This window comes from Pelobates fuscus, chromosome 6 (assembly GCF_036172605.1).
Source record: "Pelobates fuscus isolate aPelFus1 chromosome 6, aPelFus1.pri, whole genome shotgun sequence".
Lineage (NCBI taxonomy): Eukaryota > Metazoa > Chordata > Amphibia > Anura > Pelobatidae > Pelobates > Pelobates fuscus.
Genome location: NC_086322.1, coordinates 53,648,797 through 53,676,554, shown reverse-complemented (window position 1 = coordinate 53,676,554; position 27,758 = coordinate 53,648,797). Strand labels below are relative to the sequence as shown.

General features: G+C 42.2%; 1 protein-coding gene across 2 annotated transcripts in view; it reads right to left on the bottom strand.

Annotated features, from left to right (window-relative positions):
• RGS12 (regulator of G protein signaling 12) overlaps positions 1-27,758 on the bottom strand; it is a 173,523-nt gene that overhangs the window by 122,955 nt on the left and 22,810 nt on the right. For both annotated transcript variants that reach the window (XM_063457724.1, XM_063457725.1), the window contains exon 3: positions 20,298-20,414. In XM_063457724.1, the coding sequence (XP_063313794.1) occupies positions 20,298-20,414 (117 nt within the window). The remainder of the gene's footprint in view (positions 1-20,297; positions 20,415-27,758) is intronic.

Sequence of the window (27,758 nt, the reverse complement as noted above, 5' to 3'; positions counted from 1 at the left end):
AAGTAAACGCCCTGGGGATGCTCAAGTCCAAACCCCACACAACTCTGAGGGATCCCACACAACTCTGTGAAAAGATCAAGTAGGCTTTATTGCTCATAAGCAATAGCTCCATAAATCTTGCACGTTTGTGCACAATAGATCACTATTCTCCCCCTTTAACTCACCTTCACATTCCAAATAAATAAATAATTTCTTGCTCCATTAGTGGTTATACATAGCCTGAGTTATTTTAGTGAACTAACCTTGCACTGCTATCTGTACATAGTTTATAATACTATTTACTGTACACATCAAGATACTATTGTTGTATGCACAACTGTATAACTGTAAGGCTGATCCGTATCCGTTACTTTTTGCATTATTTTTCTGCATTATATTACATTTGTATGTTTTAAAAAAAATAAAAAATAAAACTACAATTAAAAACTGGTTGACAAACAAAATGGCCTATAATTACCGTGTATACTCGAGTATAAGTCGAGTTTTTCAGCACATTTTTTGTGCTGAAAAACCCCAACTCGACTTATACTCGAGTCAATGTCTGTATTATGGCAACTTACATTGCCATAATACAGACAAGGACCGCCGGGCTCATTACAAGCCTGGCGGTCCTGTTGGGGGCTGGCAGGAAGCTGTTACTTACCTTTCCTGCAGCTCCTGTCAGCTCCCTTCTCTCACCTCCGGTCCGTGCAGCTCCCTTCTCCTCCACTGCAAGTCTCGCGAGAGCCGCGGGGTCAGAGCGTGGCAACGCTCCGCGTGGCCCCGAGACTTACACTGGAGGAGAAGGGAGCTGCACGGACCGGAGGTGAGAGAAGGGAGCTGACAGGAGCTGCAGGAAAGGTAAGTAACAGCTTCCTGCCAGCCCCCTCCTACAAAGCCCGTCCACTGGACCACCAGGGAATGAGAGCCCCCCTCCCTGTCATGTATCAAGCAGGGAGGGGGGACGAAAAAATATAAATAATAATAAAATAAAAAAATAATATTAAAAAAAATAATAAAATAAAAAATAATAATATAACAAAAAAAATAATATTAAAATAATAATTTAAAAAAATAATAATAAAAATACCCATCCCCCACCAAGGCTCTGCAACACATACACAAACACACTCTGCATCACACACACACACACTGCATTCATACACACACACACTGCACTCGTGCACACACTGCATTCATGCACACACTGCACTCATACACACACACACTGCATTCGTACACACTGCACTCATACACACACTGCATTCATACACACACTGCACTCATACACACACTGCACTCATACACACACTGCATACATATACACACACTGCACTCATACACAAACTGCACTCATACACACACACACACACACTGCTTTCATATACACACAGCATTCATTATATACACACACTCTAAATAAATATTCAATTAATATATTTTTTTTTAGGATCTAATTTTATTTAGAAATTTACCAGTAGCGGCTGCATTTCCCACCCTAGTCTTATACTCAAGTCAATAAGTTTTCCCAGTTTGGGGTAAAATTAGGGGTGTCGACTTATATTCGGGTCGACTTATACTCGAGTATATAAGGTATGTCAAATTATGTTTAAAAACTCCTACACAAAAAAACACATGATCCAAAAATCACTTATGGCAGGGGAAATAAAAAAAAAAAGATTAATCCTTTGCAACAATAATTTCAGGAAAATCTGAAGGTAGGATTTTTTTTGGGGGGGGGGTGGGGAGTTGAGGGGGGAGGGGTGGAGAGTAAAGAGACACTAAAGAAATGTTCAGAAATAACAATCTTCCTTGAAAAAAAAAAAGTTACAAAAAAGTAATAAACCAACCACAGATTTCTGCAGTACAAACCATAAATATCACAATTAGTGAACCTCGATAATAATATACAACTTACAGTGGAACCAGGAATAAAACTTGACCCTCCATGCCCCCATTAAAACTAGCTCAGTAGGCAGTATTCAATGGGCAAATTCTTGTAATGTTTGGATGGTGGTGGGATATAGGTTGGAAGTTTGTTTGTATTGTCAGTTTTAACGGTCTGGTCTTCAATGTGCACACTGCTGAACACTAAACCCCTACAAAGAACATCGATGGAGGATTTATTATGGAAGAAACAGTATCTGTGTCTCTCCTTCTGGGTGAACAGATCAGAGAGTCTGGCATGCTATGTAGGACTAGCAAAGCTGTTTCTTAAAACAGACCGCTCTTGTTGGAAAATGCTTCTCAATCATCTTAAACACAGTTATGAACAATTTTAGGGTGAAATTAAAGAAAAAGCAGTGAATTAAAAACAGTACAGACACTGCTCGACTTACTGAATAGAGTATCATAACACAAGTAGTTGTAACCTTTTACATGTTCAAAAGGTAGGCACACATGGTTATCACAACAAATGAGGTAATGAGAGGAAAATTGAATTTCTCTGGCAATGCCAAAAACCTATTAAGAAAAAACCCTGATTAAAAAAATATATATATAAATGACTTTCACAGCAAACGAAGGAGTGCAGCCTAGATTCAGTGGGGCAGAGGATAATGTCAAATCAAATTACTAAAACGCAATATTGTGCATCTGTCAGAATAGGATTGTCAGATTTTAGAATTCGGGAGTTAAGCAAAATGTTCATTGCACACACAATGCACAGCTTTATCTCTCACACAATTTAAAACACTATAGTCAGGAATACACAAATGCATTCCTGACAACATAGTCTTAAAAACACAACTAAGGTGGCCTAGCCTCCCCTTCTCTCGTTTCCAGCGCCATGCGGGTCAACCAGTGCTGACTCCACCCCCACTCTACCCCCCTTGGCTGAGAGCATCAGAACTGACTATCTCAGCCAATCCAATGATTTTTTCCATAGGTAAGCATTGGGAGGCCAAAGTGCAGGTCTGCACCAATCAGCATCTCTTCATAGAGATGCATTCAATAAATCAATCTCTATGAGGAACGTTCAGCGGCTCCATGCAGAGCACTGACTCAGGAAGAACTTCTTGTGGCAGTCTGAGTGACTGCCACTGGAGGTGTCTTTAGGCAGTGCTTACATTAAAAAGCCTGCAGGGACTGACTTTACTCACCAGAACAACTACATTAAGCTGTAGTCGTTCTGGTGACTACAGTACCATTTAAATAACAGACACAGAGCTAAACCTCATCAGTCACACACATCTACTTATCTGCACATGAACACAACTTCTTACCTTAATTAGCTAGTGACTGTGAGGGACAGGTTCCTCTGCAACCCCAGCCACCGCACAGCAATCGGAGCAGTCATTAACCGTGGTCTTTGCTGAATATGCAGAGACAACAGAGAGTGACAGAGCCGCTTTAATATTGATAGGTTGTCTCAATAACGATGATTCCACCTTGCGCTCAAACTGGATGATTTCCAGGACATACTTGAAAACGAGAGAAATCTCAATGTATCTTTCCGTGTAAAATATTTTATAAATAAAATATTTTATAAATAAATAATAACTCACTGCGTGTATATTACACAGTAATACACTTAAGCCAATTCCAGATGTCTTCACAACAAAGGTAAGCAAGAAGACATGGACAAAGTCACTTCAGGAATGAAACACACAGTGACGTCTGCAATGTCATTAGATTGCCCAGTTAAGAACCATTGTATCACTTCGTATTTCTGAGAAATGGCAATGCTTACATTTTGCACAAACCATGCCTCTAGTGGCTGTCATACAGGCAGCCACTAGAGTCACTTCCTCAGTGAAGACCTTTAATTCGTCCTGATGATCAGCATGCTGAACGAGTCAGGTGCTTCTCATAGAGAAGCGTTAGGTTCAATTCTTCCCTTTGAGAAGCATTGGATTTTCTGAGTGCATTGATTGAAAGCATTTGCCCTATGTCCCCAATTCTTCGCTATAACAAACTCTGATTGGACTTTATTGGAAGCAGAACAGCTGCAGCGAGGAGTCTTTCTGGCACTAGAATAAAAGTAAGTTTAACAACTTTTTTAACTTTAACTTTGGGGACGGGTTTGTTGTTTTTTTTATTAAGGGTGGGGGGGGGGGGGTTCAGCTAAACTAAGAAAGTAAAAAAGGAACATTCCTATGTTAGAAATAAATATATTCTAAATGTCAGAGTGTTTCTTTAAAATGTGAGGTTACCAATGTGTCAACTTAGGTGTGAAGAATTTCAGAAAACAATTAATTTTCCAATTTTCTTTGGAGAAAATGTTTGCAGTTCATTGTTTTATTAAACATTTGTCTAGTTATAATTAATGCCTTTTTGTAAATGACAGAACAAGCTAAAATTACACATATTTATAGTGGCTTCCTTTTTTTTTGTTGAAAACCTTTGTTGTTGTTTTTTAATTAAATAAAGCATGTGATGTCTTGAAAGAAGAAAAACAGCAAAACACAGAAAGACATTACAAGAACTACTGCTCGAAAACACATTAGCATATAAAAAGGTTAATTGGGCTCTTTTTTACCATGTATCTAACATTTTACATCACACTTTTTATGGGATTTTCAGCCAACCTATAGTGACGTTTAAAATACAAAACAATCCAGATTTGGTTGGGAAATGGGAAGAAATTTAATGTAATATGAACTACTATATTAATATGTGCTCTGGCTGCCCTTTTTTTCTGAATATTTATATTACAGGGACAGGACTGTTCTCAAACTAAATTAGTAAGATCGCTAGGTGTTTTATGACCATTTACAAAGCGTAACTTATTGTAATGTATATGTGAACCCTAAATATCTTTCTAGCACATCATATGAACTATTCAATCTGTGAATCAGCTTAGTATTTGGTACCTACTTTATTGTAATGAGTGGTAGAGGTTTTATTACATGTTCTATGTAGCTCATAAGGGGCTATTCAAGGGTTACTCCAAGCATCATGATTGCTACAGCCCACTGTAGTGCTTAGGATGCCATAAATGCATAGCCCCCTTTCCTGGTAATGGGTCAAACAGTTTTTGCAATGGTTTCCCCTCTTACCTTGGCACTGATGGCCCTCCACTGGCCACTGGTGACAGAGCTGCAGAAGTCAGATGTCGATCTCACCAGCCATTCACTGGCTGAGAACATCAGCTTACCACTTTCTGGCAATGATTGCAATTCTGTGCATATGAACATGCAGAGAATTGACATTAGCCAGCCCGGGACTCTTGAGAACGCTGCCAGAGTTGGCATTACACCTCCAGGAGCAAAAGGGGTTCATATCAAAGCAAAATGCTGCAAATACTGACTCCGGGGTACCATGAGCACTTTAAATCACTGAACTGGCCGTGGTGTTTGGAGTAACCCTTTAAACTACAACTCTAATCTTGAAAATAGACAAGACCCTTATTGTGCATGATGTCTTACATGCTTTCAAAAAATAAAGTGTCTGCCACATTCAAGACAAGCTAGTGATAGCAACTAGGAGGGAACACCGTTTTCATTGGGCAGTTACTGACAAGTGTACGTAGAGAGATGCAGACAAGGTTTATCAATTAAAAATATGAAAAAAAAAATATATATATATAAAAAGAGAACAATAGCAAGCAGTGACATCAATTTAGTGAGGCAAGATATTTTTTTAATTAAATAATTTCTTTTTTCAGATACAACATACAGAAAGTTGTTCCATTTGTACATGCGCACTCTTCTGCACAGCAGCAGCCAATTAGAAAGCTATAGAAAGACTAGGGGTGGTTGGGAAATCCCAGTCATTTCCTGGTTATAGAATATTATACATGACTGCCAACGGATCAGAGCACTAGGATTTGCAGCATAAAAAGGTGTATTCAGAGTTGAGTTTATTTATTTATTTTGTATACATTATTGATATACCGACAATGGAATGTCCCTTTAATTCGAAAGTACTTTGAAATATTTTAAATACACACAGCATTTTAAACATTTTTATAATCTTCAGTATTTGCAAAAAAAATGTTAACCCTCTATTTGTTTCTTAACCATGTTTACAAAATAAATAATCAAGAGCAATATTTTTAGATCTCGGTTTTAAGTAAAATATGAGAGAAAGTCAATTTCGGAGATGAATAAACATGAGCCGAAACTCTGAATTATTTAAAGTGAGCCCTTTGAGCACTTAAACTCCCAGATATCTTCTCAGGAGGCCTACGTTCTCAGAATCTCAATGCCCTCTCCCCAAAACAAATACAGCTCCCGAGCATGTGGTTCTGTTCTGTGGAGCTTATCACATTAGCTTTATCTGTGTGGTGGATGTTTGGCTCCAGTGATCAAGGAAATGTAAGCTTTCAATGCCACAGTAAATATCTAATTTACCTGCTTTATGATCTTCTAGAATATAATTTTGGATTGAAAATGGAATAAAATGCTCACTTTCGGCAGATTCACACACAGCATTCTGGGAAGCTAACAAAAACGGACAAAAAGGTTTTGCATATTCTGCACACACGTCTGTGTTTGTAATTTTCACACTAGCAATCGATATATCTAACTTTAGCGGTTGTACACAATTTATCAGCCTACAAAATTGGCAACATAAATGTTCTGTATAGCAGAGACTATGCAGTGTGTTAACATATTTGTTTGAGAGTTCATTTTATAAAAGATAAATATTAAAGGGACACTATAGTCACCAGAACAACTACAGCTTAATGTAGTTGTTCTGGTAAGTATAATAATTCCCTGCAGGAATTTTAATGCAACCACTGTCTTTTCATAGAAAAGGCAGTGTTTACATTTCCCCCCTAGGAACACCTCCAGTGGCCACTCCTCAGATGGCCACTGGAAGTGCTTCCTGGGGAAATGCTGCACAGTGTGCATGGAGACACTGAATTTTCCTCAGAGATGTATTGATTCAATGCATCTCTGAGGAGGTGCTGATTGGCCAGACTAACGTTTGGCCCCGTCCCCGTCCCCTCCTTCTTACCGATTTCAGGCAATCCAATGCTTGCATTAGATTGGCTAAAAATCATAAATTCTGATAATATCAGCAAAGATGTGACCAGCGCTGGAGGACCCATGCGGCACTGGAATTAAGGTAAGTTTTATTACCTTTGAGGAGGGAAAGGCTAAATGGTGGTATTAACACTATAGGGTCAGGAATACATGTTTGTGTTCCTGACCCTATAGTGTTCCTTTAAATGCTAACTGGGGCTCTGTTTTTAGAAAGCTGGGAAGTAATCAGCTGTACTCTAGTTCTGATTGGCCTTATATTTTATCTTGATAAACTGCAATAATTACCTTGGAGGATTAACTCTAGTGTCTGTCTACCAAAATGGTGGTTAGATGACTTTTGGTCGCCTAGCTGATGCTGGACGTCTTCATATTCTGCATGAGTACGTCCAGTGTCATCTAAAACTCCATAGGAAAGCACTGAGCAATGCTTTCCTATGGAGTAGTCCTAATGCGAGTGTTCATAAGTTGCGCATAAGTTTGGCCGGCTTATGTAGGTGGAGAAGCGGAGGTGTTTTTTTTTTTTTTATCCCTCCCAGTGTCATAGGGGGTAGAGGGGAGGCACATTGTGGGTCACTATAGTGCTTGGAAAACAATTTTTTTTTCCCTAGCATTATATAGTTTCCCTTTAAATATTCTTCAGTGCAAAGACTCCCTCAGTGCTCTGCTGCCCTGCATTACGCAACGCCATTGTGGATTTGTTGCGCCCCTGCCTTTTGTCCAATCTACTGCGCTTCACAGAGGAGCACTGGGGACGTGATGCGCATGCACAGCGAGTTAAGATTGGACTTTCTACTGAATTGCAATGTTTAACATTGCAGGGTTAAAATTACAGGGCCGCTACACCCAGATCACTTCACTGAGATAAAGAGGTATGGGTGGCTTTATTGGTCCTTTAAAAGATTAATCTTTTGGCGAATGTTGTTTTAAATTGATTTCTTTTAAGATATGGCAAAGTGTGCTCACTGCATCCGCTTACAGACCTTTTTGCCAAAGTGTACGTCACTAGCATACCTTTGCGATGTGAGCAATCAGAGTCACCAGAGGCAATCACACAGCCATGTCTCCCTGTCTCCCATGTCTGCTTACAGAGCTTTGGAGCTATGGTCTTAATACATTGATTAATATTCTGATATAACTATTCGGTGTAATTCAGAACTTGGACTGACTCTCTAGGGAGCTAGACTAGACTTAAATCCAGGAGGAGGGATCTAACCTTAGAGATACTGTAAAACGGCAAACAAAGTTAGGCGCCAGTTGTAAAACTTTAGAAGTCATGGCTCCCTGCCCTGTGGGACTCATCCAACCTGGATATAGAGACTCTATAGAGATTTACTGAATGAGGAATGAGCGTGTGCATTTGAAAATAGCTCTTTATATCATTTGGTTCTCTGATAAAAAAAAAAAAAAAAAAGCTCCTTGTACTAGAATGTATTCTGTGGAATATTTTATGGATCCGCAATTCTTTACTTATTTATAATTACTGGAAAACAAACTGAAACATGCATTTTCTATTACAGAACGCATGTGACTGGACTGGAAAGGGAAAAGGAAAGCAAATTAGTGTTTAACAATTGCTGCTTGTTGCTCCTTCCAAGCCATAGACACTTCGGGAACTCAGAGTGGAGGGGGTCAGGGTTCCAGCTGGGAGATTTACATGTTGTCTCCTGAATGTTTATTTTCTGTGATTTATACGCCTAGTTAAACAGAAGAAAGTCTGTTTGTTGAAATTCTCAACCTGTTTCTGTACTTATTGATGATCATTCCAAAATTCAATTTAAAAAAAACAAAAACTCTTCCAATGAGTGTTGTGTTTTTTTTGTTTGTTTTTTGGTTTGTTTAGTTTTTTTTTGTTTTTTTGTAACTTCATGTTTATTGTGAAGATTCTCTATTTAGAACAAGAGCCCAGTGGCCGAGTAAGAATTAATTTTAAACTTAACGAGACACGCAGGTCTCAACAGTTAAAACCCTTAATTATTATATGAAATAAAAACAACGTGTATAATATACAGAACTGGGTTTCGTTTTGGATGTATAGCAGTCATATAAAACATAAGTGATATTAGAAATTGCTCATCCATCTAGGAAACAAATACCAGATATGGTGGACAGAGGGTAGAGAGCAAAGAAACATGCCAGAGAGTGAAAATGGAAGGGGTGTTGGGGGGAGCGAGAAGGGGAAGACGTCTTGCATTCATGTCAGCTATACCAAGCCATTAATGACTCATGGACTGTGTTAAGGGCTTTCAAGGACTGCCTGAAACTCAGATGACTCCGTATTGGTTAGCCATTTGGCCCAGGTCATATGCTGCCTTTAGATGCAACTGAATGAGCCAAGTAAGAGCTCCTCCATTCTAGAAAACCAAAGCCACAGATTTGATATGTCTGGCCTACGCCAGAATAATGGGATTAAAGGCTTAGCCATGTTGAAAATTCTAATAGTCGTTTTTTGTTTGTTTGTTTTTTGTATGTTTTTTGTATGCCAAGGTTGCCACTGAGGTATGGTAAAGAAGAAATTATGCTAACTTGAAAGGTGGAGGGTGATCAGCAATTGTAATTGACTCCAAAACAGAACTATTTGGGGGTAATCCCATCAAATATGAAGGTAAGTGCTCAGTGCCCCCTGGCACCTCCAGCATTCACCATCCTGAATGGGTTCAAATGTTGGTAAGACCTGCAGGGTTTGTACAACATTGATAGAGGTTTGTATGCAGATTCCTGTGTTTTGCTCAGCAGCAAACAGAGGTCTATCAAGTTGCATGTCTTTTCTAATTCAGGAGCCATACAGGTGGTATTCAGGGCTGTTCCACAGTACCCAAAGAAAGCAGGAGCAGGGTGATTTTGCTAAAGGGAGGCATAAAGAGAAGAGATCCCATGCTCTAGGGCAGTGATGGCGAACCTTTTTGAGCCCGAGTGCCCAAACCGCAATACATGCCAAATTTTTTTCCTTAAAGTGCCAACACGGCAAATAAACCTGAATATTGAGGTTTAAGTTTAGAAAAAACAACTCGGACTGTTGTCCGAACTAATTAACAACTTTTGTTTTAAAAGAACACAACAACAGAGAGTTCAATGATATAAATTTTAAATAATTATATAAATAGATAAAATTAAGCTTATATTTATTAGTATCTCCAACAAATGCAATACATACATACACAGACTGCTGAATACATACACACAGACTGCTGAATACACACACACACACACAAGACTGCTGAATATAGAGACTGATGAATACACATACAGACAGTCTGCTGAGTACACAGACAGACAGTCTGCTGAGTACACAGACAGACAGTCTGCTGAGTACACAGACAGACAGTCTGCTGAGTACACAGACAGACAGACTGCTGCGTACACAGACAGACAGACTGCTGCATACACAGACAGACAGACTGCTGCGTACACAGACAGACAGACAGACTGCTGCGTACACGCAGACACGCAGACTGCTGCGTACACGCAGACTGCTGAATACACACACACACACTGCATTGAGGGGTGTGTGTGTGAGGGGTGCTGTGTGTGTGTGAGGGGTGCTGTATGTGTGTGTGAGGGGTGCTGTGTGTGAGGGGTGCTGTGTGTGAGGGGTGCTGTGTGTGAGGGGTGCTGTGTGTGAGTGTGAGGGGTGCTGTGTGGGTGTGTGTGAGGGGTGCTGTGTGTGTGTGAGGGGTGCTGTGTGTGAGAGGGGTGCTGTGCTGTGTGGGGAGGTAGGGGTGCTGGGCGGGGGTAAGGGTGCTGTGTGTGTGGGGGGGTAGGGGTGCTGTGTGTGGGGGGGGGTAGGGGTGCTGTGTGTGGGGGTAGAGGTGCTGTGTGTAGGGGGGGAGAGGAGGGGTGCCGGGTGTGGGGGAGGGGAGGGGTGCTGCGAGTGGAGGAGGGGAGCTGGGTGTGGGGAGCTGTGTGTGGGGGAGTAGGGGTACTGCTGGGGGGTAGAGGTGCTGTGTGTGTGGGGGGTAGGAGTACTGCTGGGGGGTAGGGGTGCTGTGTGTGTGGGGGGTAGGAGTACTGCTGGGGGGTAGGGGTGCTGTGTGTGAGGGGGTAGGGGTACTGCGGAGGGGTAGGAGTGCTGTGTGTGTGGTGTAGGGGTACTGCTGGGGGGTAGGGGTGCTGTGTGTGTGGGGTAGGGGTTCTTCTGGGGGGTAGCGGTGCTGTATGTGGGGGGTAGGAGTACTGCTGGGGGGTAGGGGTGCTGTGTGTGTGGGGTAGGGGTACTGCTGGGGGGTAGGGGTGCTGTGTGTGTGGGGTAGGGGTTCTTCTGGGGGGTAGGGGTGCTGTGTGTGTGTGGGGTAGGAGTACTGCTGGGGGGTAGAGGTGCTGTGTGTGGGGGGGTAGGAGTACTGCTGGGGGGTAGGGGTGCTGTGTGTGTGGGGGGGTAGGAGTACTGCTGGGGGGTAGGGGTGCTGTGTGTGTGGGGGGGTAGGGGTACTGCTGGGGGGGTAGGGGTGCTGTGTGTGTGGGGTAGGGGTACTGCTGGGGGGTAGGGGTGCTGTGTGTGGGGGGTAGGGGTTCTTCTGGGGGGTAGGGGTGCTGTGTGTGTGGGGGGTAGGAGTACTGCTGGGGGGTAGGGGTGCTGTGTGTGTGGGGGGTAGGAGTACTGCTGCGGGGTAGGGGTGCTGTGTGTGTGGGGGGGGGGTAGGGGTACTGCTGGGGGGTAGGGGTGCTGTGTGTGTGGGGTAGGGGTACTGCTGGGGGGTAGGGGTGCTGTGTGTGGGGGGTAGGGGTACTGCTGGGGGGTAGGGGTGCTGTGTGTGTGGGGTAGGGGTTCTGCTGGGGGGTAGGGGTGCTGTGTGTGTGGGGTAGGGGTTCTGCTGGGGGGTAGGGGTGCTGTGTGTGGGGGGATGGGGTGCGGGGGGGGGGGGTAAACGTTTGAAAAAAAAAAAAAGTACATTAAATTATTATCTTCTCCCCCCCTTCTTACCTTTAATGAAGGAGGGGGGGACACAGTCATCCCTGGTGGTCCGGTGGTGGCAAGTACTGCTTCCGGTTCGGGAGGCAGGGGAGGGATCTTTGAAGCAGCTCCCCTGTCCTCCCGCGCGATGCTGTGTGGAGCGTTGCCATGGTAACGCGCGGCAACGCTCCACACAGCTTGCTCGCGGGAGGACAGGGGAGCTGCTTCAAAGATCCCTCCCCTGCCTCCCCCTGCCTCCCGAACCGGAAGCAGAGTCGGCGCCTGCCATTTCGGGCAGGCAGGTGCCTACTCTGCAGCGATGGCAAATCTATGGCCGCGTGCCCACAGAAAGGGCCCTGCGTGCCACCTGTGGCACGCGTGCCATAGGTTCGCCATCACTGCTCTAGGGGTTCTGCATCAAGGCATAAAGAATTGGAGCTCATCAAATCTCTCAGAAGGCAGGGATGCTGTGGGCTGCCTGTCAGATATGCAGTGGTTGGTGATAACAGAATTGCAACATTTCGACTTATGGGTGTACTTACTTTTGTTGCCAACAGTTTAGACATTAATGGCCGTGTGTTGAATTATTTTGAGGGGACAGCAAATTTACACTGTTATACAGGCTGTATACTTACTACTTTACATTGTAGCAGAGTGTCATTTCTTCAGTGTTGTCACATGAAAAGATAATAAAATATTTACAAAAATGTGAGGGGTGTGCTCACTTTTGTCAGATACTGTATGAGCTGCAGCAATGCATAATATGCCAAAGAAAAGGCTTTCTGCAGCATGTACCCCCAAAGCACTGCTTGTGGGATAAACTCAGCAGTACAATAGATGGTTAAGTGAGCATCCACATTGTCAGTCACTTACTGGATTAAAGACTTCATGGAGAAGTTTAATTTACATCCCCATCCTTATATTACATGTGTGACATATTACTGCTGGTCCAAACAACCTCTGGAGCCTCCCTCCTGTGTCATTGCAATGTTATGAAACCCTGCCTCAATGCACAGTACATGCCGAGTGCTGGGAAACCATTAACCGTAATGAGCATAATAATAAAATGGAAAATAGAATGAAAATTAATATCTTGGCTGCTTTAAGCCTCTCTCCTGGGCCTGGTGCTGCCGATCCAACAGCTCCTATGTTAATCTGACCTTGCCTACTCAGCAAAAAAAAATAAACAAAAATAACACCAAATAGTGGAGAACACTATATAGACAAAGGATAATACATGTCTATATAGGGCTTGGTGTAAGTATGCATGTATGTATGGAGAACACATGGAATATACGGAAAACAGCAACAACACTAAATATTACATTTTGTGTTATACATAAAAGTAAAAATCACAGCAAAATGTTTCAAATGATTTGAATATATATACACACACATATATCCACATACACTATATATATTCACAGGTAATAGCTGTAATTTCAGCAAAACTTTCCAATTTGGACTGTACAAACTCCATCTGAACAAAATCGTTTCTGGCAACTTGCATCTGAAAAAAAGTGCATCTCCCACAGTCATAGTGCCATGAATACCTCTCTTCGTCTCATAGTCTGGGTTCCAACATTGCTGCTCTCAACACCTACCTCACTCTTGATATGCTCTACATCCCGATAAGGATAAAGCTGGATTTGTTTTAAAGGGTACATTCCAAATTTGCAAAAATTTTTAGGATGCAAACGGAAAACTAGTTTCTGTAACAGAAGTTCCATATATGACCACAGGGGGCCTCCAAGAACAAAAGAATTTGCTTTTCAGTACTGCAGGTTATTTATTTCATAGACAAGGTTTGATTTGGACTTTTTTCGCTGCATTTATCAGGCATAGACTCTTTTGGACTTAATCTTTGGACTCTTGATTCATTATCCGTATTTCAAACTCTTTTTGGTTTTTTATCTTGTATGTATTTTCTCTTACATAGTGTCTTGTATATGTGCTTGTATAGTTTATAATCAGGTTTATTTATTTATTTATATTTTATTTCACCTGTGGTGCCGCCTTCCCCTTCCCCTTTTTTAGTTTTGTCTACTCTATAGGGCCTGTGAGGGAACCCTATTGTTAAGGTGTGCTGCCTTAATCTCTGTAAGATCTAGTATATTAACGCTGATTCTTTGTACATATTTATTTCATATTTATATTGCTGTCAAAGCAGTAGTATAACTGTTGGACAAAGTTCTAGATTTAAACACCAATGAAATCTGCAGGAGCATTCCACTAATTTACACAGTGATTATTCCACTTTATAATTTCACCACACAACCATTTGCTATACATAATATTAATATTAAAATACACCTAGACGGTGTATGTGTATGTGTGTATATGTGTATATATATACTTAGATCATATATATATAATATATATATAAGATCTAAGTATATATATTTTTTTTTTTTACACTTTTAACTTAATTTTATTTTATTTTCAGCCAGCAGGGGGACCAACTGTCATTACAGTTGGTCCCCCTGCTGGCAATGCCTGAGCCAGCTATACCGGCCATGTGATTGTGAGGTCCTCGCAAGGACCTCACTCTCACATGACCGGGAGGGACCGGAGGAGGCAGATCTGCCTCGGGGGGCTCCCTGGGAGTCCCCCCAACCGCGATCGCCGGCGTGGGACCACCGGCGACCGGGTAAGTTAAAAAAAAACGGCGGGCGTATATTTACGTCCTGCGGCGTTTAGAGCCGCTTTTAAAAGGACGTAAATATACGTCCGCCGGACTTAAGGGGTTAAAGATGCAGGGGTTTAGTAGGGTGGGGCTAGAATTTAGTAGATGTGGGGGCTGGGGTTTAGTAGAGGTGGGGGCTGGAGTTCAGTAGAGGGGTGGATAGGGTTTTGTAGAGGTGGGTGCTGGGGTTTTGTAGAGGAGGGGGCTTAGGTTTTGTAGAGGGCAGGGCTGGAGTTTATTAGAAAACAAATGTTATCGTTGTTCTTGTTCGTTTGCTTTTTTTTATATTGTACTTTTCTATGAAAATTGAAGTTGTTTTTTTTTTCGCGGCCCACATAAACGTAAGCCTTGTTTATTTGGTCCATGTTAGCCTTTGAGTTTGACGTGCTTGACATATAGCGTGCGTGTGTGTGTATAATTATATATAATAATATCAAAATACACGTAGAATGAAATGATATATAGATAGATTGATAGATAGATAGGTAGATAGATAGATAGATAGATAGATAGATAGATAGATTTAGTTATAATGTAATTATATTATTTAACTTATTATATATTGGGGAACCTGCCTGACACCCCAGGTAGAATTTATTTTGTAAACCATATGTTTGATCCTGTAACATTCCAAAGCGCCATACAACTTGGATATCGGGGTACTGTTGTACTTGTGAGACATCGCTGAGTTTTAGAGCAGTAAAACATATAATGACGATGATATAATTAGTGAAAGTGCTGTTTTTGTACTAAAAATAAAAAACAAACATATATGAACACTAACTAATATGAATACCCTGGGTTTTCTACTATAGCAAACTATGTGCAGTGATGGGGGTTATTTTCATTCCTGGGCTACCATATGGTCTCAAAGGCAACACAGGCTCACCAATCTTTGCAAAGTTCAATATGTAAAAACTGAAATGGGCAAGCTTTTTATATGACCCTGTACATGGAGGGCATCGTTGTACCCGTGGGACATCACTAAACACAAATCTGAGTGTTTTATTTGTTAAAGCTAACAGTATTATAACATTCACAGTTAAAATGCCATGTTTAACTTGGAAAATAAAACATTTCTTAATTTCTCACACTTGTTTTACATTTTATTCATATTAAAGGAACACTATAGCCACCTAAATTACTTTAGCTAAATAAAGCAGTTTTAGTGTATAGATCATTCCCCTGCAATTTCACTGCTCAATTCACTGTCATTTAGGAGTTAAATCACTTTGTTTCTGTTTATGCAGCCCTAGCCACACCTCCCCTGGCTATGATTGACAGAGCCTGCATAAAAAAACTGGTTTCGGGAGCCTAACCAGCAAGCGGACAGGTCGTGCTCTGCCTGAGCTCCTGCCGTCAAGTGCACAAACTCCGGTTTAATCCAAGCTGATATGCCTCAAGCATTTGGTAATCTGGACCACTACACTGGGGTGCGCATCCCGAGCCTGACAATACCAAAATTGACACCCAGGTCTACCGGGAACCGCAACTGCAGAGCGAGGCCTACCGCAACTGGCGGCGGGGAATGGCGGCCGCTTTCCCGCCAGCCGCATGAAACTGCACAAGAGTATGTACAGCTCCCTCCCCCCCCTACGGACCGGTGGGGGATATCCCGGTCCCCACCAGACGGAGTGCCCTCCACCCCACAACCCCCGATTCCGCGAGCGAAGCATACAAACGACGTGGGGCTCGGAACCTCCAAAATGGCGGACACATCTGCTTTAAATAAGCGAGACACAATCCTGCTTACCTGGCAGGGCACTGACGAGAACAAGAGAGACCCCAAGATGGCTGATGCTATGCGGGCCCCCACCACACGAGACCTACTGGAGCCACTTGAAGTCCGACTCGACAAGCTGCTTGCGGACTTCTGGAGGAAGCTTGAGAGCAGACCGCAAACTGCAAACCCGCAACTCGACTCTCCTCACCCTCCAAGATGCTCACCAAACCGGCCCAGTCCACCCCAGAGACATAGGCCTCGACAGCATCCTGCCTCCCTCCTAAAGTGCGATCCAGAGCCGTGTGCTAATAAGGGCTTGACCCCCTCCCAAACACTGAGAGGGATGAGGGTTACACCTCGCAAGCTACCAAAGCACAGGGCTACGCTCCGACCCCAGAAGCAACGGGAGACCACGCTCCAACACAGGCGGAGGAAGAGACCCGCGCGCCCACTACTGCCCCAGCAGAGACCTGCTAACTCTCTCATCAAGCGACAGCACCTGGGGGCTAAACAGTCCTGGAATACCGGCGTTTATAGACGCACACCAGCGACCAAGCAACCGGTCAGGGAAAACAGAGCCTGCCGCCTTGCCAAGCAGGCATGGTGCCTGAAGCACGCAACATGCCGGGCTCAAGAAGGGACGAAGCACATACCTGCCGCGGGGGTCGGCTGAAACTGGACTGCTTCACTGAGAGTAACGGCCGCTGGCCGCACTAACCATTAATGACCATGAAACTTATTCAGGACTAAGTGCTCCCTCCCTCGTGATACTCTAATGCTTGGTGCACTACACTAGTAACCTTTCTTGTTTGATTTTTATTCTTATGTTTCCATGCTTAGTTAGCCACTTTGCAACCCTAGACTAATATCGTAATAGCATACTATATAGCACATTCCGGCAGGGGTAGATATTAGATGCCTTAACAGCCTGACAGATCCAGATATTAACAGCTTGAAATGTATCACTCGTGCTATGCCTACAGCTTTATTTTATTATTATTATTATTTATTCTCAGGCGCCAGCACACAAACCCCGTGTGATCCCTTATCTTTTTCCTTGTTAAGTTGATGTTAAGTTGCTCAAGCAGCTCACCTTGCCTAGTGGCACTCAGATTTACACAGACCATCACAAACTCACACTACTTGCTTAGCCAGAGTTTAATAGGTGTCTCACAGGCTGCCGCTCTCGAATACCACTCAGGCAGTAAACACACGACATACCCCACACCAATATGTAGACGAAAACATGCCTATCTGTTTAGTAATGGATCTGGTCAGCCAACATAGCCTGCACACTATACTGTTAAGTTTCGCATACTGACCAACATTTTAATCTTGACTAGTATCACTGTGATCGACATTACAGACTTACTGACATAACCGACCAAGCATATTTACTCTGTAACTTTACGGTCTCTGCTGAAGCACTACCGACTACCCAGTTAGGCCTCTGTATATATAGAAACGCTTTCTCAGATGCATAATCTTAAGATCAGCAACCTTTATTGTATACATACCTAGACTAGCATGTTGGCGTCTTTGCCACTTACTTTTAGCTACCAAGATTACCTAGCTTGCTTACTTCGTATTCTAGCGTGTTTATTAATCACTACTAATCGATGATACCTCAGATCTTGTTAATTCCATATCATAAAAAATGTGCTGTTTTGAAATGCCGCAATGTACAATGCTACGACTATGCTTGCAGCAGCTGTTGGGGCTCTGCACGCTTACTGTTACTCCAAGCACAAATAAAATAAAGAATTTAAAAAAAAAAAAAACTGGTTTCACTTTCAAACAGATGTAATTTAACTTAAATAATTGTATCTCAATCTCTAAATTGAACTTTAAATCACATACAGGAGGCTCTTGCAGGGTCTAGCAATCTATTAACATAGCAGGGGATAGGAAAATCTTAATTAAACAGAACTTGCAATAAAGAAAGCCTAAATAGGGCTCTGTTTACAGGAAGTGTTTATGGAAGGCTGTGCAAGTCACATGCAGGGAGGTGTGACTAGGGTTCATAAACAAAGGGATGTAACTCCTAAATGGCAGAGGATTGAGCAGTGAGGCTGCAGGGGAATGTTCTATACATCAAAACTGCTTCATTAAGCTAAAGTTGTTCAGGTGACTACAGTGTCCCTTTAAATTATGTTTGATATATAAATATTTGATGTGAAATAAAATCCCTTTTTCTCCTGAACAAAATGATATATAAGTGTGGGTAAATTATGGTTGAACAGACATATAGCTCAGAATTTGGACAATTGCCTCCATTATTAAGAGGTTAAAAACATTTAAGCATTTAAGTCCGAGACTCTTGTACTCCACCAAAAGCAAACATAGGATTATCAAAGTTTCACTCAATCACATGGTTTCATCCACGATTAGGACGGTATATCATTAAGGTGCTCCTCTAATGGATACGTCAGGACAGGACTGAGAAACAATGGTTTAAATCTCTAGCCAATAGCAGAGGGAATGTTGGCAAACTAAATCAAAGCAAGCAAATCGTTCAGTAACTGTATATTGCTGCAAGTCTCACATCTGAGCAATACACATTCCACCTTTCTCTTACACATTTGCAGAGACATGAATCATTTTCTTTAAAACCTCCTAATAAAGATTTTATTTAGCGATCTCTCCAGGCACTGTATCATATTGTATGCACGGTAAACAACCCTCTTTATTTCATCTCCCCAAAGGCACGGCTCAATGTCATTGTGGAAGTGAGGGTAGATTAGCTTTACACAGATTTTCACCCTATTATCAGTTATTCTGGTACTCTGTCCATTTTATGTAGAGGAACAAACACATTTCCAAATAAGGAACCCTCCGTACACAAATCTCACAAAGTGACATCAGTGTGAATGTCCTTTATATTTGGGGTCTGGGATTTTTTACTTAAAGGAACACTGTAGGCATCCGAACCACTTCAACTAATTGAAGTAGTCTGGGTTCTGTGACCCTTTTGCACTTAGTGGCAGACAGCCACTGGGGGCGCTTCCGGAATCCTAACGGACGTTTGGTCCGTTATCTGATGCTGGACGTCCTCAAGGACCTCCAGCGCCAGATTTTCCCCATAGGAAAGCATTGAATAATGCTTTCCTATGGGGAGGTCTAATGGGCTCGCGGCCATTGCCGCACATGCGCATTAGGTCTCCCCTGCCGGCTGACGTCGGCGTGGTATGAGATTGGGCGGGGCCTGACCCAGCGCCGAGGGACATCGGCGCTGGATTCAGGTAAGGGGTTTTAACCCCTCCAGCCCTGCGGGAGAGGGGGCACGAGGGAGGGGGGGCGGTGGGACCTATTAACCCTACAACAGTTAATAGGTCCCCCCTGACGGCTTTGTTTTCCTGGCACTATAGGATCCCTTTAAATTGGTCCATTAGTAGCAAGTTAAAGATAGGTAGACCAAATACACGAAGGATGGTGCTGTCTTTGGGTGAAGCTTTATCCTATAACTGAGCAACATTTAAAACCAACTGGCCCTTCTAGTCTGTACATTCACTGCAAAGCAATGATTGACAGAGAGCTATGGTGGAAGAGGCAAGTTGTGGGATAAGGAGATTTGGGTGTTAATTTTTTTTTTTTTACACATCAAAAGCACATATTTATTAAATATAGAGGATTAATAAACACACAATCAAAAATCATGGGACATTCCTTTTTAAGTCAGAAAGTAGGCCAACTGAAGTAATTATTATTAATATTATTATTATTATTATTATTATGTTGCAAGGTGAAGAGATCTTCCAACTGCACATGTGTAAATATGTGAATGCAATTTTCTAGCATTCCTAGGGATAGGAAACTGATTGGTTAGATCAGTGTCCCCTCTGGAGTGGGTGTGGAAAGTAAAAGAAAGAGAAGCAGGAATATCTAAAATAAAACATAAAGAAAACATATTAACCTGCCTGCAGAGTGAGGCAACTGTCTCATTCAAAGCTAAAGCTTTTGAATGAGACAGTTGTCTCACTTTGATGCATGTCCCTTTAAACAAATAAAAATGCAGCAATGCATTTCAACTATTTACATGTATGTAGATGACAAATAAGAAAATACTTCAGCAACTGGTAAACTTACCTCAAGATCATCCAAAGAGCGGGTGACGCTATATCGTTTAGATCTTCCAAATGACCTTCGACCTGATGATCGTTGAGGAGCATGGGCCAAGCCAATCTTATGGGCAAATTTTGAGCTCTGCAAAAACATAAATAAATAAATTGAACTCATCCAATTTTAAAAAACAAAACAACATTTCTCTCTCCTCCCCTTTGATCCAGCCATCACCTACATGCTTCTAGAAGTGCAATCCTTAAAACCATGAAATATAAAAGGAGAAGTATTATAATGTGGTTAACTTCAAGTAAAGCAAGCTCAATTCAATTTCCAGAAGCTAGAACATAGCAAGGCAGCAACTTAATCACCTAAGGACCGCATGATGGGCTGTCCCATCGTGCAGTACAGAGCTTTAATATCTATTGACATCACGGACCATCACATATTAAATGTACCAGCAGGGCTAAATCCCTGCAGGTACCAGGGAGTCCCAGGTATCATACTACAACTGAGGGTCCCCTCTGTCAGCCGCCACCACACTTAGTGGCCCCAGACGGACAGATGACAGTATGCAGCACTTAAAGTGAACACGGAACACAGCCCTTTAATTCTACTAAAATCCCTCCCGCTGGAATGATTGGTGTGGGCTGGGTTAGGCCCCTGCTCACACCAGGGAGACACAAATCTCCCCTCTGTCAGCTGTAGCCAGTTTGAGGAAGACCCTGAAAGGGTCTCCTTGCAAGACCCTTGCATCCCACCCTGCTTACGTAATCATCGCTGAACTTTTACAGCTGCTCAGCACCAATTGCAGTGTGCTTGACAGGGACAGCATGCCAGAGCTTTAGCATTACAGGGCGATCTCCTTGTCTTGCTAAAATTATCCAGTAGGTGGCAGTCACAAATCACTCTTAACTGTTTGAACTAGGAAATAAGTCTGTTAATGTCTATACTGACCTCAGAAGAGGGAACCCCTCATAAGCATTATGGGTAGGATAACGGGTTGGATATGGCTTAGAAATAAGGCCTATGTTTGTCCCTTCTCGGTATGTTTACACCGATAGTGTCACTTTTCCAAACTGTGTACTAAGTAAAGAGGTTTATTTGACCCTACATTTCCTCAAGCTCCTGGCAAAAACATACAATTGGAGTATCACTGTACTCGAGAACAATAGCAGAATGCAAATATGGTGTCTTCATGGTAGTGGGACACACGTGGTCTGTAAAATTCCCCATGACAATAAAACACACGTGAGAAATAAACAAAAATGTAAGTTCACTTAAGTTGGTGATAAAATGATTAAATGAAATGTGTCAAAATACTTTAATAGTCAATAGTTTAATAGCCTGTGGGATGTACTTTCTACAAATATATATTTTTGTTTATCAGCTTTGGATTCTGTGACTATTATTAAAGTTGTATTTTCGGCATGCCTTTTTTGCGAATTCTTTGCTTTAAAACCATTAATCACTCCTTGCAATATCTGTTGAATAACTTCTAAAAACGAATTATAATCATAGACATATTGGGCATTTTAACAACTGGGACTAATTCGTGAATCTTTTTGGAGTTATTTTTCTTAGTTGCACTTTGTACTTGAGTAGGAATTGTTAAATGGAAAACTGAGAAAAAATGTTTTTGTTTGTTGTTTTTTTTACATTCTTTATTTATGTCATGCAGAGAAATACATACAAGCTCGTGAGGACATGTTGACAAAGTCAGATAAGAGAAGAGAAAAAAAAAGAAGCAGATTATGGACCCTAACATGTAGAGAATGCTGCATATTTTATAAATTCAGTATTATAGGCAAAACAAGCACGTCCAACAGCATGGCTGGCTAATAACTAGAGCAAAAGGGGTAATGAGTGCTGGGCTTGATTAAGACAAGATAGTTAATAATAAAGCTGGTAGGCAGCCCATCCTGTGTAAATGAGACTGTTAACAATAGCTTATGAGGATTTGGGTGGACTGTGAAAACAACAATATAAGGTAACCACTGGGTGGCACGTCCACAGCATAAGACATGTAAGCAAGCATGAAAACAATTAACAAGATTAAGCTCCAGGCCATGACAACCATAGCCCATTATGTATCATTGGCTTTATGTGCAAATATGGGTAACATTTAAGACAGCATAGAGGCAGCAGTCAAGCTAAAAACTAAAATAACAGAGAAAATATAAATAGAAAGCCACTGCAATGCTTAATGTGATATTGTCATGTATATCAAATGCTGTGGTTTAGCTTGCGATCATTGGATGCTACAATGGGGCCATGCCAGAGAGTCCATCTCCATGCCAGGAACAAGATAATTGACACTGAGCTGCCCAGGTGCCGCATCCCCACCAGCCCAAGTAGGAGCCTGCACCTCACCATAGCGGGCTAGAAGAGTCCTGGGGGTCAGGTGCACCCGAGCTGAGAGTGCTGCGGTAGGTTCGCTGCGCCAGATGTCAATGGTCCCAGAGCAAATGCCTTAGTGGGACCCGTGGCCGCATGTCTAGGGATCCTCCATCTGCGGTCATCAGGGTCTCAGGCTCAAGGGAGCCCCAGAGCAGGAGGGTCCAGTCAGGTGCTTGAGCAGCTGGAGAATAGAGTGCCCATGATGGGGCTGGTGATCTGGAGCTGCAGTGTGTGTCTCTGGCTCTGCCTGCGAGACTTTGGTGGGTGTTCTGCAGTTAATGCACTGAAAAATGTGTTATTAAAGCGGCACGTTCACCTTCTGGGGACTTTACAGAATTTGCAAAGACCCCAACTTTGACATTGCCCCTAGGGGTCCGGTGGGTGGGGAAGGGGCAAAGGTAAGTTCTACTTACCTGAAACTGTCCTTCGCAGGCGCTGCCATCTTCTTCTGGAGGATCCTCCTCAGCTTTTAGTAGTTTAATGCCAGGAGCGGACGTCACTGCAATACTCTGGAGTGAGATATTACAGCATTGAGGTCTATGGAGGATCCTGCAAGACCATAGGATCCTTTACAGATAAAGCCAATTCCCTGCAGCCATCATTGGTGATGGCTGGGGGGATTGAGTTAGCTCCGCCCAGTGTCTAGCGTAGAAGAAACACAGAGACAAAGTAGTCCGTAATTGACTGAGTATATCTCTTGACTGGGTTGGAATATCAGTGAAATTCCAACACAGTCAATATGAATATTTCATAAAGATTCTATCTTTATGCCGCTTTAACTTTTTTTTAAAATAATTTATTCACATTTAACGCTGCGTTATGTATACAAACAGAGCTTTAAAAGAAAGTCCTACTACTCCTTTAATATAATATGTATGGGTGTCATTGTGGTTGAAATGGGTGAATTTGTGGTAAAATGAATGCATGGCAAAAGTGACAAAAAAGCCTTGGTCACAACAGGGTCGCATCTCAAAAGAGCCTTGGTCCTCAAGGGGTTCAAGTACTCTATGTTAACCCACCAAAAACCATTACTCTTTGATTATATTCCATGCAGAACACTCCAACGTCCTCGTTTCCGTAACATTAAGCTTGTCATATTTGAAAAGCTCAGTTGATTTTAATACTTGTGATAAAGGGTATCTTGCGTTTTACATAGACTATACAATTTATGAAGGTACTGAATATGAGAATATGTGCATTCCTTCTGTTCATTAGGATATATTTCCCCTTCTTTAAAGGTGACTCCATAAAAAGGTAATTACAAATAGCTCTATAATAAGGTAATTAAATACAGGCGATCCTGGGAGAATTCAATGTTAAGAACAAAGTAAGATTGGGCAGCTCTATGACAATCTCTAAACTGAAACTTCTTTAAAGGCTGAGTAAATGTTTTGCTATTTAAAGAGAACTAAGCCCTTTTCTCATGTCGTTTGAACGTTTATTTTTCTTTATAGCTAGGCTGCCAGAATGAAGATAGTCAGGGGTTCGGATTTGTATTTAAACCCCTTTCTACCACGTCATGCTTGAAAGTACAGTGTGATGGGGTTTATCAATGACAGAGTAATTTACTGGAGTACGAATTCAAAGTGAATTTCAAATTTAAGGCCAAACTAACTGGAAGAGCGAATGTTTCCAGTGTAGCTATTTGTACCTTCAATTTGATTTTCGCTTTGAATTCTTAGTTTAGAGCGTAGCCCTGTAAGTTCTGAATTTTTTGTTAATCAAATTTTATAAAAATTTAAATCTGAGAGAATGTTCGCTTGAATTCACAATATAGATATTTGTAATATCGCCAAATCACTCCAGAAGGCCCGCACTCACTGCCATCCATGTAATATTCACACAGTACATCGTAAATAGCGCCTCTTTATTTCACAAGAAAGTATAGCATGACACCAAAGTAGCAGGCAAACCTCATAAATGACAGGGTATCCAAAATGCCAAAATACAGAATAAGTAGTAGATATACAAGAAAAATAATCACCAGTCCAAAAACAGAACCCTAGAACCCTATGCCTGCTCGAGGGGGAGGGGGAGTTGTGTACGCGTTTCACGTCTACCCTGACGCTTTATCAACATGTTGTTGATGGTGTCGCATTTTAACCATGCAAGGTTAAAAACATTGCTGTTTGGCAGAAATGGCACTGTTTACCTTGAAGGGTTAAACACACCTCCAGCGGCTGATACACTGACAGCCACTGGAGGCGATTTCTGTGCCATGACAGAGTAAAACTTGCTCGTGTGACGTTTCATCCCTTCTGGAAAGCATTGATTCATTGCTTTCCTATGTGCACATATCACGTCCCCAAAGCTCTTCGTGGAAGGAGGAAAGGTCTTGGCGCTGGGAAAAGACGAGTAAAAACGTTTGTTTTATTATTTGTATGGCGCACACGGTAGGAGGGGACTCAAAAGCTAGGGACAAGGACACAAAATTATTAGAAATACAGGACTGTGTTCGTTTAAAGTTTTAGACAAAAGGGTCTGAACTGTAAACCTTACTGACACAGAGAACTTGTAATTTATTCTTTTTTTGGGCCTAAAATTTGAAATGTTCTTTGAACTCAATTCACACTTCAGAAAATAACCTGCTATAAAGAATCTGCGGAGTCTTCAGTACATTCTTGTGGCTGATCATAAGGTGATCACATGGTGCAGTATACACAGAACCAACGTTTACATTTTATGAAAACACCACTTCTCAGATATGCTCTAATAACGTGCAAAGCTCGAAATAAAGTGCGGTAGCTTTACTTGCTTATAAACTACTTTTTTCAATGGATTTGCCCAGATTCTGGGCTCCGACACTTTATATGATATCAGGTTTCAATTATTTTTTTTTATTTGCCGCCTAATAGAAGTTAGGACTTGGAGCTCAAATAAAGGTTTTGTGTTAACTGTACTGTATAGAAATTGGTAATGTGCCCAACAAGCAATCTCCGACACCAAGTCATGTACGTTTAGTGGTTTAGGGTTTTATTCACTAAGCAGCTAATTATACTGCATAAAAAAAATATTGTAGAATTCAGATGCTTTTACTTTGCAAGTATCCCTGCTTAAAGGGACACTCCAGGCACCCAGACCACTTCTGCCCATTGGAGTGGTCTGGGTGCCAACTCCCACTACCCTTAACCCTGCAAGTGTAATTATTGCAGTTTTCATAAACTGCAATATTTACATTACAGGGTTAAGTCCTTCTCTAGTGGCTGTCCACTAGACAGCCACTAGAGGGACTTCCGTGTTCATAGAACACGAAAAGTGGTTTAAAACCACCGCTGGACGTCCTCACACTATGTGAGGACCTCCAGCGTCGCCGAAATCCCCATAGGAAAGCATTGAATAAGGCTTACCTATGGGGAGGTCTAATGCGGGTGCGTGGCCATTGCCGTGCATGCGCATTAGGTCTCCTTGCCGACGGCCGCACATGCACAGTAGGTCTCCTGAAGCGTAGGCGGAGCCTGACCCAGTGCCGAGGGACATCGGCGCTGGACTTCGGTAAGTCACTGAAGGGGTTTTAACCCCCTCAGCAACTTGGGATGAGGAGGTGGGAGGTAGAGGAGTACTAGAGGGTCCTGCAGTGCCAGGAAAACTAATATGTTTTCCTGGCAGTTGAGAATTCCCTTTAAAATTATCAATTCCTTTTTTGTTCTTCATTCACGTAGGAATGATCCTCTATTTGAAAGGCTCATAATTAGGTGTGTAAAACAGTGTTACTTTTGAATTAAAGTCATAGTTCTGTTTATTTACAATACAGATAAAGGGCTACTCCAAGCACCATAATCACTACAGGTTTGCAAACGGTTTGACACTTACCTAGGTTCCATGGACACAAGGTTGTCCACCCCCTCATTAGAAATATTTCTAAAGCAGAAATTCCCCTTCTGCATTAGATATATCTGCTAATATTCAGGGGGCCTCTGGAACCATAACCACTAAATCGGCTTAATTGGTGATAGTGCTTAGAGGCTTAGAGATGCCATTTTAATATATTTCTAATGTGTTTCTGCAAATTACCGGTATATACTCCGGTGTTGTTCTACATTACTTAGGACTTGTTTACAATCTTGTAGCAGTTATAGTAGCAGGTATAACCTTGTTACTAAATGTTTGTAGCCTATTGCTTTTAGACAACTGCCACTAAAGATAACAACCATTCGCTGATTGGCAGCCTGCTGGTAAAACAAAGAAAGTCCAACCTGAGCATGCACGCTGCACTGCAAGTCATTACATTCAACATCACCGATTGCTGTGAATACTTTATTAGAATATGTGCTTCTCTGTGTGAAGTATCTGATTGCCATGCGTGTGCCATACGTTCCCAATGTCTCTCTATGAGAAGCCTTGGACTGGACTAGTGATAATTTGTGGTGATGATTTAAACAAACAAAAAAATAGGAACACTGCCCGGCATCGGATTAGCAGCGAGCTTAACTGCATTTTGTTGTTTCATAAAGTGGAGGGGCCTCATATCTGAAAATACTAAGGAACGCTAAAAAGGCAATGTTTACATTAAAATGCCTGCAGGCAATTACCAAAAACCCCGCAAACCTCATGGTGGCAAATTATGTCTCAGTTTGGAATAAGTGCAGTCAGCTACTGAAGCAGTGGTCACCGATGTACCTGTCCTGGACAGACCGCATAGTGACGCTGAAAATGTCCATATTACCGAGACTATTGTACCTCTTCCGCACCATTCCCCTCCGCCTCCCTCCCTCCTATTTTAAGACAATTCAGACAGACATGGGAAAGTTTGTGTGGGTGGGAGGCAAAGCCAGAGTACCAGTGACTATCTTACAAGCCCCCAAGAAACTGGGAGGCCTGGCACTACATAATGTCCAAGCCTATTATCACGCAGCAGTGTTAGCCACGGCTATCCCCCATATAATCTCCGAGTCCAGACCACAATGGGTTTCACTAGAGCGAGACCAATTGGGTAATCATGAAATCCCACACTTTCTTTGGACACCGTCACATCTGACCTGATCTACACTTGCTTCCCCCCAGGTACTGTTGTTGTTTCAGATGTGGGATAAGTATAGACCCAGGCTGGGCAGCACCCCTGGTCTCTCTCTGGCAACTCCCCTCAAATCC